Raw genomic sequence first — 12,178 nt, 5'->3', positions numbered from 1 at the left:
AAATTGAACATACATTTAATATAGAAAACTTTAATTTGACATGCCAATAGGCATATAAGTTTCTCAAACTCTACAATTTACAATGACAATACATTGCAATAACTTTTCAGCAGTCAAATTTTCTAAAAGAGAAATTTATAAAATTAAGATCAGAACAAAACAAAAAACAAAAAATAAAAGTTTTCTGGATGTTGATGCATCAAAGAATGCTGCACATGATTATTCAGCATAAGACCTTTTTTCACAGCTCCTACAATGTTACCTTGAAGACACAGCCGTTAGACAAGAATGTTCAGAGTTATATGGTTTGGTTGAAAACCAATTTTCAAGATCCTTGCTAAGACAGAGACACCAAAATCTACACAGTTTCAAATGGCAGAAGTAAATAACAAAATTTGAAAGGGAAAAAACTTCAATGACATGAAAAGAAACATCACCTCATAAATAGTAAACAACAACTTCCAACAAATATACATAAGGAGATGGACTAGCAAAGCGTTGAACTATGAAAGTTGTTCTTGATGTTGAAAAGTTAAAAGTTTCCATACAAGAGATAGAGCACTTCAAGAATTATTTCAATAACTGAATTACTTCAATAACCGAAGTTATTGAAGTAATTCTTGAAGTGCTCTATCTCTTGGATTTGCAAAAAGTGAGAAATGAGTAGCCAAAGTAAGACTGGCACAAATGTTGTCATTGATAGCATTCTTCAAGTAGTAGGCACAGTACTCCAATCTAACTTTGCCTTTACCTTCTTCTTCATGGCGATCTATGCCTATCTTAGATCGCATTGAAGAAGGTTGATGCAAAGTTAGAGTTAGAGTATTGTAACAATCTTGGCCTGCAGTTCAGATAGAGATTAAAGATGCTGTGCAGCTGTTGAATGTAACTCAACTGATATTATATATATCTTAAAATGTAACTCAACTTGGCTAAGGATTTAGTTTCAGCCCACAGAACTCTTAGAATTCCTAAGGCTAAGGACTCGGTAACAACTACTCAACTTAACTCAAATACGTTACAACTAAATGATGATAAATTCAATTAAAAATAACATCTGCTCCTGGGATCTCGCAATATCCAAATGTTTGATCTTATCTCTTCGAAAAATGCTACATTTACAAAAAATTTACAACACTTTCTCAACAAATTATAGGTAATAACTTATTATTAGTTCTAATTCGGATCCACGACTTAGATTACTTTTTTGCTCACTCATAACAACCAATAACAACCTACCACTTAAGATTTATTGTGAAAGTATTTTGAAAATGTTGTAGGCATAATATTTCTCTTTCTCTTCTATTGTCTAGTTAATTTTTGGTCATCCTCAAAGACAATGATTTTGCCTCACTCATCGTTGTGAATCAAAAACAAAAACTGGTTTTACAACTAACATTAAATGATAATCCCACCACTTGTGTTATTTATTTATTTATTTTTTTTGATAAATACAATTATTTGAAATAGTCTATTGTCTTTTATTATAGCTAACTCGTGTGATATACCAAATAGTTAACAAATGTTAAATATCTTCATTTTTTTTCAATGCTACAATGAGTTAAAAATCAAATGAAAATCAAATAATTCTAGTTCTAATTTTAAAAAAAAAAAAAAAAAAAAAAAAAAAAAATATTGTTGCAAAGGACCGAATAGGATCAAATTGTACCAAATAAGACCAAACTAGACCGAATAAGACCAAAGTGGACTGACTAGGACCAAAGTGGATAGAATGAGCTTCTAGTGGGAATGAATGAGGCCATCATAATGAAAATCAATTGGCACAAATGGAAACAATATAAAAAGAAAATTTAACAAAAAGGAGCATACAAATTTCCATTATCTAATAGGCTGCTACATTAAATAATTATATTCTAATGAAGTAACAATTTTTTCTGCTGAATTCCTTTCTTTTTACAATACAAAGTGAATCCACCACAAATATCATGAAGCTATCCTCTATGCATTCGAAATTCACAACCAGATCAATCTTGCCAAGTTGGTCAAGGATCTCTTGTGACAAAAATTAATAAGAGTTCATGGCTGCATTAGTGTCAAATTGTGTTATCATCAATTCGGTTATTTCTCAAGAGGAGCAAACATGCACTATGAAACACAATATCTCGTCCAGCACTAACACATCTATAATTACATAAAGTCTGTAAATAAATCCACAATTACATCCCTTTAATGTTAAACAATAACAATTTTTCTGGGAACCAACAAAAATTTAACTAGTCTAACAAAGTCAGGTACATGCAAATGATGCAATGAATGAAATCCGAAAGAAATCTATCAGAAGAAGGTCAAGTTTCTCTGGTACAGAATGTACACAATTCTGTACCATACTGTATATTGTTGATAAAAATTAAAATTAAAATTTAGGTACTCATGAAATACAATGATGACGTGGATTAACGCAAATTGCAGAATAGAAATTAGATGATTAATAATAGAAATTTAAAAGCCGCACAGTAAATAAAATCTTCTCAATCTTCAATAGTAAAAAGTAAAACTAGGTTTATCTTTCTCTTAAAAATTAAATAAAACTCGAAAATAAATACCAAACAGCAGCTCCAACGGCTAGAACCAAATTTAGATAAGCCCTCATCACCTCACCGACCTTCAAATTTCCTATACCTATTCGTATTCCTTGAGGGTGTCGGAAACAACAACTATTGTTGAGTATAAAACAACCTTGAAAGGCAAGGCTGAATTCCGTAGTGTTGAGTTTCTGTTTGTTTTCTGATACGACGTTCTTCAATTTGGAGAACAAGGGTAAGGGTTTAACAGAGACACAAGATTACGTACTGGGGTTCCTAAGACTAAGAGGCTGATATTGAAGTTTATTCTTCTTGATCATCAAGATTCTGAATCAAACTTGACAATGGCGGCACTGAGCATTGAAAAAGATTTCGGGGTTCCAAAAAGAAAGAGACTGATAATCAAGTCGGGTATTGCTGATCCTAAGGCAGAAACAGAAACAGAAACAGTGAAGAAGAAGATTGATCATCATCATCATCAAGAAGATTCCAAGTCGATCAAGAACTCTGATTATCGAGAGAGCGTTAGGAAACTGTTGGCAGAGGCCTTTTCCAGAGTATCATCTGAAACTGATGAGAGCATATCACCAGCTTTTGACCCAGTTGAAGTCGCTGCTTCAGTGGAGTCTGCAATGTACGAAAGAATTGGGTGGTCCAATCCAATCAAGAAGGCTAAGTATCAATCCGTCTTGTTCAATCTCAAAGACCCAAAAAACTCAGATTTGAGGCGAAAGGTTGTTCTTGGTGAGATCAGTGCACAGACTCTTGTAACCATGAGTGCCGAGGAGATGGCCAGTGAGAAAAGGAAGCGTGAGAATATTCAGATAAAGTTGAAAACGTTGAAGAGATGTGTGCATGATGCTGATGAAGAAGATAAGGCCACCACTGACATGTTCCAGTGCAGCCGGTGCCGCGAGCGCAAGTGCACCTACTACCAGTTGCAGACCCGGAGTGCCGATGAACCCATGACAACTTATGTCACTTGCGTCAAATGCAGCAAACGCTGGAAGGTCTAGTTTTGCAGAATTGATTCTGAGGAACGCTAGTATTGTTGAAAAGAATTATTAGTCTAGCTAGGAATTAGCTCCATTATTTTTCCACAATATGATTCATGATATACCTACCTTTTTGGTTTTATATGTTAAGATTTTCTTTCTAATATATAAGTTTTTTTTTTTTTTAATCATCCTCTGTTTGATTAGTTTCTCTTCCACAAATTGGACATCTTAATTAAAGTAATTTTTTTTATTCTTTGAGTTTTTCCTAATATATATATATATTTTTTAATCTAATAGAATTCTAATCTAAATGTATATGTGTATAAAACTCCATTTTGAACACTTTGAACCCCTGCCCTTGCCCATAAACCATAAGATATGTAAAAAGAAATCGAACCAAAGCATAAATTGGTATCTAATTATTTAATATAGAACAAAATAAATAAATAAAAAAGAAAAGAAGAATTTCTTTACCTCTCAAGATTCACTTGACATCTCAAATTCGCTTTGTTATCTATTCTATTCTAGGCTTTTTTTTTTTTTTTTTCTCTCTTTATTTTGGAACGTTTGTAATGGTATATAAATTTTGGTAGTTTTGTGTTCTCAATCACAATTTTTCTCTTTTCATCACTTTGGTTTAACTTAAATTAGGTTTACTATTTAGTTGTTTTTAGAGGTGACAATTTGAGTTTCACACAACATTTGGATAGTATTTCAATGAGCTATCCAACTATTTGATTAATTGCCTGATACAAACAATAGGTTTTATTGATTGCACAAAAATTATTTAAATGATTTTGTAACCATATTTGAAGATTATTGGCATACCTTTGAATGCATGTAAAAAAAACCTACATTTACGCCAGAGAAGAATGGAAACTATGGTTTGGGATTCTTACAACAAAGTAACCAATTGTTTATAATTAAAATATAAAATGAAAAAGCTAAAATTACTTAAAATAATAATTTCGGAATGTGATTTTTATTAATTTAATTTTTATTATTTCATTAAATTATTTAATAATATAAGATATTTATTTAGTAATATTATATATATATATACACTATTTATTTTTATTTTTAAGTGGACTGAATGGACCAAAATGGACCGATTGGGACCGAATAGAGCCCGAAGTAGACTGAACTGAACCAAATAGACTGAAATGGACCGAATAAGACCAAACTAGACTGAATTAGACCGAATAGGATCAAAGTGGACCGAATAAGACCAAACAAGACTTAATTGGACCGAATAGGACTAAAGTAGATATAATGCACCTAATAGGACCAAAGTGAACCGAATAAGAACAAACTAGACCTAATTGGACCGAATAGAACCAAAGTGTACAGTATAGAACCAAACTGGACCAAAGTAGACTGAATAAGACCGAATGAACCGAATAAGAACGAAGTATACAGAATGGATCGAATAGGACCAAACTGGACCTGATTGGACCTAATCGGACCAAAATTGACCGAGTAGGACCAAAGTAATTTAAATGGACCGCATAGGACCAAAGTTCCGAATGGACCGAATAAGACCAAAGTAGACATAATGGACCGAATAGAACCAAAGTGGACCGAAGTTGACAGAATGAACCAAATAGAACCAAAGTGGACCATAGTGCACAACAAAAATATAAGAGAAACACATTTTTAGTGGTAAAATTTGGTTTAAAAATCAAATAAATAAAATAATGATGTTGTGAAGCCTTTAAAGTAAGGTAGCTAATATAGATATAGAATATATATAATATTAAATTTTATTTATTAATTCTTATTTAAACATGCAATTCATGTATCATAAATAAATATAGGACATTCAATGTTTGGCACCTTGTTATCAATCTAGGTTTCGATGTATTTTGCATCATAAAAAAGGGTGCACACATTTGATATTGTAGTTGAATTTCTAGTTTGATTACATGGGCTCTACACATATTTGGCACATGAAGATTGGATGATTTTCTTGTACTTGGTCATGGTGTGTTTCTTCTTCTATATGTCTCGCTGATGTTTCCACAATGAATTTCCCATGGCTTGAAATTTGAAAATATAACTACAATGTTGTTTAATTTTTCTATGAGGATTCTTGCTTCTTATATAGATGTATGGGTCAAGCTTAGCCTAGATCTTTAAATCATATATGATTTTTAGGAGAGTAAGTTAGCTACATATCCTTTATTGTGAAGGAATTTGTATTACATACAAACATGCTTTATCATACCTTAACTTTTAAAAAATGATCTTTGTCATCTTGTTTGTATCATATTGCACCCATGCCTCGTATGTATGCTCGTGGTTCCTTTTAACTTGTAAGAGATTTTAGCCTTGAATACTTTGCACGTAGTCTTATTGAATAGAATTACCCACATCACAAGTCTTCTTTAGGAAAAAAATTTATAAAACCTTGTGCACACATCTACTTTGCCTCGAGCACGGTCACAGAGCATGCAAACAAACACTATACCAACGTAATAACTCATGTCTTTGGTAATAATAATTAAAGTGATAGCCCAATAATGATAGAATTATTTGTGGTAGCACCTCATATCTGTTATTTGAACCTCACTTCTCACTTGAGACCTCTTAAGTGTTTCCAAATGAAACATCTAAAGTTCAAATCCTCCCTTCCTAAACTATCAAAAAAATAATAATTTAAATCATAAACTTTCTATCATGTATATGACAATCAAATCTTCTATGCATCTCCATTATATTTCGTTGTAGGCAGTAACTTTTGACCTATTTCCATGCATAAATGAATGTTATTTTATCACTTAGCTTTATATGTACCAATGATATTGTACCTTACGATTTTCAAATAAATTTAATCATATAACATTAGAAGTTGTAACTATACTAAAGGAAGTGCATTGGCTAACAAGCCAATAAACTATATGGTTGTACTACATTTGCAATAAGTCATGTGATTGAATTTAATTGAAAACTCTAAGATATAAACGCCTAAGAATTTATACATAATTTTGCACCTAAAAATAAATATTGGCTTCTTTTCTCTCTTGTATCTTTTTCATTCTTCATCTCTCCCATTTATACATAACATAAAAGTGATATAATATTAGGCTCACTAATTAATAATGTAGAGGTAGGATTGTAAACAAGTTGAGTCAAGCTGGCTATTAAAAGTTCATGATTCGTTATTTTATTTTAATTTCAACACAAACTCATCACTAAGTAAGACTATATGTGGGGTAGGGGGCCGGATCACATACTGGGCCTTGGGCCCTGTCCGAGGAGGTAAGTGATCCGAAGACAAGCAAGCAGTACAAATTGTTTTGAGTCAGACTTTACGAGCAGAGCATGGAACTGAGGTTGTCCGAGGAGGAGTGTCTCCTCGGACCGACTCAGAGTGGGTCAAACACCAGACCTAATGATCAAAGCTACCCCCCAGGATGCATCGGTGACAAGGGCGTATCCCCGAAACGTGCAAGAGAGAAGAAAACCCCAAAAGAAAAATATAATATATCTAAAGGAAAGCTGTTACTACCGCATTAAATGCACCGCGGCTACTTTTCTGGCCGCATTTATGTGGAGAAGACTCCTGAACAGTAACGCCTTGGCAACCGCAACTCACAGAAAGCCAAGGACAGTGCCAAATGGGACAGGTACTCAAGTAAAGATTCAGATGGCCAACAAGTGTAAGATCAAGATGGTCTGGGGAGGACTATATAACGGGAAAAACCCTCCATGAAGAAAGAGGAACTGTAATCAAATCTGTAATAAAGCTTTAAGTGAAAAATACTTAAGAATCAGAGTCCTCAGACCAGTCCGAGAGCATTATTCCTTAACAAACTTCTATTATCTTTTTCTTTTTGGCATCAAAACCTGTTCTTCTACTATTTGGTTCACGTAAGCCCAGTCCCCCAACCCATTCTCTACAAATTTAATTGTGTTGGGCTGCTTTGGGTCGAAGTCCACACATCCGTTGGGCTAGAAGTTCAAATCAGGTCCCTACACTATATATTTAAGTTTAGTTTATTTTCTTATTGAAGAAGGAAGAGTTTGTTCATGAGCTACTTGACTTTTAACTAATTCTTTCCCTATTATATGGTAAACATAATGACTAAATTTTTTTGCACATTCATAAATTTATACTAATAATTAATAACTAAATCACAATCCAAGCTATATTATTTGAGTTAATTCGATAGAATGATTTTTTTTAATATAAATTTATAAAATATAGATTCACCACCCTCTCATTGTCAAAAATTATTTGTAACTTTTACTATGAAATACATTATTTATATTATCAATAAATTATAAATAATAATTTGATATCTATTGAACTTATTTACAAAATTACACCATCAAATCTTAAGTCCATATAAATATATTTTTACACACACAAATCTCAAGTTTTATATATATTGAAATTGAGTCTCATATTCATGAATTCGTTAAAAAAAACAAAATGAATCCAAGCAAAACTCAGTTTATAGTATTTATAGATTTGGAATTGGACCCATCTCCTTCTTATGAGTTTGGGTTTGTGGGGAAAACTCCAAGGTTGGAAAGAAAAATTATTGTCGCAAGCCGGAAAAGAAGTGCTTTTGAAGGCGGTGGTTCAAGCCATTCCGACGTTTGCTATGAGTTGTTTCCGCTTACCTTTGGGTCTTTGTCATGACATTGAGATGCTCATTCGAAAATTTTGGTGGGGACAAAGGGGTGATAGGAGAAAAATCCATTGGGCAAAATGGGAGGTTTTATGCAAACCCAAGTGTGAGGGAGGATTGGGCTTTAAAGATCTTTGCAATTTTAACAAAGCCATGTTGGCTAAACAGGTGTGGAGATTGATTGAGGATAAGGAATCTCTATTTTATAGAGTTTTCAAAGCTAAGTATTTTCCAAATTGCTCTATCTTTGAGGCTAATTCTTCTCATGGATCTTTCGCATGGAAGAGTATCCTATGGTCTATAGACTTAATTGAAAAGGGTTCCTTCTGGAGAATTGGTGATGGGAAATCGGTTCAGATTTATAAAGACGCCTGGCTGCCAAGCTCTGAAGGCTGTATCAGCTCCCCTGTGTTACACCTAGCTCCAGAGTCATCAGTAGACTCTTTGATAAATGGAGCTTCGGGCTGGTGGAATACAAATCTCATTGATTTGTGTTTTTATCCACCTGAAGCAAAGCTGATCAAATCTCTGCCTCTGAGCTCCATTCTGCAACCTGATACTTTGGTTTGGAGACTAGAAAATTCTGGCTGCTACTCAGTGAAGTCTGGATATAAGTTCCTTTGTGAGCTTCTTTCTCACGACCCCCTTCGTTCTCAAACCTTGGTCTCTATGAAGAGTTTCTGGAAAAGCATTTGGAAATTGAAAGTTCCTGGGAAGATAAAACATTTCCTCTGGAAGGCTGTTACAAACTCACTGCCTGCTAAGGAAAATTTGCTGAAGCGTAAAATAATTCAAGATGCAGGCTGTCCTCGCTGTACTGGGAGTTCAGAATCGGTGGTGCACGCCTTATGGAGTTGTTCCTGCCTCAGAGTAGTCTGGAATTCAGATTTTAATTGGGTGATTCGTTGCCCTTCTGATTCTGAATCTTTCTTGGATGTCCTGCAAAAAATCCGAGCAAGACCGGCATTAGTTCCTTTATTTGCTACTACGGCTTGGTCAATCTGGTTCCAAAGAAACAAATCACACCATGATGACCACCCCCTACCCCTCCACAGCATCGCGGTTTTTGCAAATAATTATCTTTGCGAATTCAAGGAGCTGGACAGTCCAATGCCTCTCAGACGTCGGAAGGTTTCTCGCAAATGGTGTCCTCCAGCAGTGGGTTTGGTGAAGATTAACTTTGATGGTGCTTGGTACAATGAATCGGAGAAAGCGGGATTAGGTGTGGTTATTCGAAATGGTGAGGGCCTAGTGCTGGCTGCCTTGTCTAAGCAGATTGTAAAGCCTCCATCTGTGGAATTGCTGGAACTTCTTGCTGCCAGGCGGGCCATTTCCTTTGCTGCAGAAACGGGTCATGTGCTGGTGGTTTGTGAAGGCGACTCTTTGTCTGTGGTCAACTCTTTAAGGGGTAATGGCATGGAAAAATCCCGGGGAGGGCATTTAATTAGGGACATCAAATCCCAATCAAACTCATTTCTGAGTATTTCGTTCGCTCATGTTGGTCGGCAAGGCAATGCCGTGGCACACGCTTTAGCCCAACGAGCGAGACAATCTTTCTTACCTCAAATTTGGTTGGAGTGTGTTCCAACGGATATTATGGCTTTTGTATTGGATGACTATCCTCCTTGATTAATTTATCAACAAGTATTTCAGTTCTCAAAAAAAAAAAAAAAAAGTTTGGGTTTGTGGTATTTATAGATTTGGAATTGGGCCCATCTCCTTCTTACGGTAGTGGCGGCCCTCAATCAAAACTCAGCTCCCATCTCCTTCTTTCTTCTTCTTCTTACGGTAGTCTGATTTGGGGTTTAACATACCACTGTAAAGCAATAAATCATCAGCAAAAACAAGGTTAGAACCTTCTTGTAACTCATTTCCAAGCCCTTCTTTTGATAGGTTCTGTTGGTCATAATTTGTTTTGCAACTCATCAGTGAATGAATTACTACAGCAGGTAGTTTAGTGTTGGTGAGAATTTGGGTTTGGTTGGAAAAAGTTATGATTATGAATAAAATTGTACTTTATAGTTTGTAAAATCATATGTTAATGTCTAAGCCTAAGATGCTATGATCCTTAGAAAGAATTGTTAAAACTAGGAAATATGTTATTATGCTATAAGTTTGGTATGTTTAACTCATAAGTGGTTGTTAAGTTTTGTTTTTTCAATGTCATCAAAGGGTGGCAAAATAAGCCCAAACTCATTTGCCCACCCAAACCCACCCACTCTAATTGAACCCAAACCCACCCAATTATTAATTGGGTTAAATGGGCATCAACCCAATTAGATCCAATGATTATTAGGTTTTAACTAAAAACTCATTGGGCCCCATTTAACCCAAAAATAATATACCCAAATTCAACCCAACCTTTCCCAATTAAAAAAAACCATTTAACCCAAAAATAATATACCCAAATTCAACCCAACCCTTCCCAATTAAAATAAATAAAAATAAAATAAAAAAATAAAAAATAAAACTCAGACTTTTTAGTGTTTCGATGTTTCATTTTCCCTCACTCTTTTTCGTCAAATTCTCTCCGATGGCGATCTCTGGCGTTTCTACGGTGGCGATCTCTGGCGTTTCTACAGCGGCAATCTCCGGCGTTTCTACGGCGGAGTCGGAGCCACCGGTTTCAGTCTCAGTAGCTGCCGTCGTCGCTGTTCGCTGCTCCATTCTCGTCGGCTCAGGGAACTGCAGCTACGGAGACGACGAGTGAGGAACAACGAGTCGATAGCAACGCGAAGAGCCGAGTCAACCCGGATAGAGACCGAGTCATCACGACTTAGTCGCAGGACTTCAATGCTTGGTACCTGGATGTCATTGCCAACGCTGAGCTCGCTGACTATGGTCCTGTGCATTGGATATTCATAGTGAAATTTTGGAAAACTATTTCTTTGATTTTTGGATTCACAGTGAAATTTTTTTTGGGGGTTTTGTTATTATTTTACCAAATAGCTAGTTTGACTACACCAGAGAGATAGCTCTCTCTCTCTTTTCATTTTCCTTCATCGTCCTTGAAGAATTTCTATTTGTTTCAAAGATAGTTGCTTTCGAAATTTCAGGAAAGTTTTGAGCTTGAAATGACATTTCTTCATATTTGTTGCACTGTTTGGTTGCCAAGAAAGTGAGAGAAAATAGAAAAGAAAAGAAAATATTTTTTTATTTAGATTTTTAATATAATTGCTGGTGTGGAATTTTTTAATCCCAAGAATAGAAACTAGAGAGAGTGAAAAAGGGAATCCAAGAAAGTGTTGGAGTTTTTCATTTTAGGAGCATTTTGGTAATTTTGATAATTGGGTGGGTTGGGGTTTACCCATAATAATTGGGTTTGGTTGGGTTTGGGTTAGAAGCAATTAGTTAAATGGGTTTTAATTGGGTAAATGAGTTTTATATACCCAACCCAATTATGCTCACCCCAAACCCGCCCATTTGACACCCACTTATGAGTTAAAATTAAAATTAAAATTTAGGTACTCATGAAATACGATGATGACGTGGATTAACGCAAATTGCAGAATAGAAATTAGATGATTAATAATAGAAAAATGCTATGTTCACGATAATTTTATTAAAAATTTAAAAGCCACACAGTAAATAAAATCTTCTCAATCTTCAATAGTAAAAAGTAAAACTAGGTTTATCTTTCTCTTAAAAATTAAATAAAACTCGAAAATAAATACCAAACAGCAGCTCCAACGGCTAGAACCAAATTTAGATAAGCCCTCATCACCTCACCGACCTTCAAATTTCCTATACCTATTCGTATTCCTTGAGGGTGTCGGAAACAACAACTATTGTTGAGTATAAAACAACCTTGAAAGGCAAGGCTGAATTCCGTAGTGTTGAGTTTCTGTTTGTTTTCTGATACGACGTTCTTCAATTTGGAGAACAAGGGTAAGGGTTTAACAGAGACACAAGATTACGTACTGGGGTTCCTAAGACTAAGAGGCTGATATTGAAGTTTATTCTTCTTGATCATCAAGATTCTGAATCAAACTTGACA

At 34.9% G+C, this 12,178-nt stretch overlaps 1 protein-coding gene across 1 annotated transcript; it reads left to right on the top strand.

Annotated features, from left to right (window-relative positions):
* Window positions 1–2,887: 2,887 nt before the first annotated feature.
* On the top strand, window positions 2,888–3,559 carry LOC126704369 (transcription elongation factor TFIIS-like). Its single transcript, XM_050403352.1, has 2 exons — window positions 2,888–2,954; window positions 3,087–3,559. Exons 1-2 carry the CDS (start codon window positions 2,888–2,890, stop codon window positions 3,557–3,559), a joined length of 540 nt encoding a protein of 179 aa, XP_050259309.1.
* Window positions 3,560–12,178: the final 8,619 nt, after the last annotated feature.

This window comes from Quercus robur, chromosome 10 (genome assembly GCF_932294415.1).
Source record: "Quercus robur chromosome 10, dhQueRobu3.1, whole genome shotgun sequence".
NCBI classification, from domain to species: domain Eukaryota; kingdom Viridiplantae; phylum Streptophyta; class Magnoliopsida; order Fagales; family Fagaceae; genus Quercus; species Quercus robur.
The sequence above is the reverse complement of the archived record's forward strand: the minus strand, read 5'-3'. Positions and strand labels throughout refer to the sequence as shown.

What these genes read in the sequence shown, in the direction of transcription:
- LOC126704369 (XM_050403352.1), top strand. Translation starts at nt 2,888, where the DNA reads ATGGCGGCACTGAGCATTGAAAAAGATTTCGGGGTTCCAAAAAGAAAG. An exon ending in GAGACTGATAATCAAGTCGG is followed by an intron (nt 2,955 to 3,086) that starts GTATTGCTGATC and finishes AACTGTTGGCAG; the next exon opens with AGGCCTTTTCCAGAGTATCA.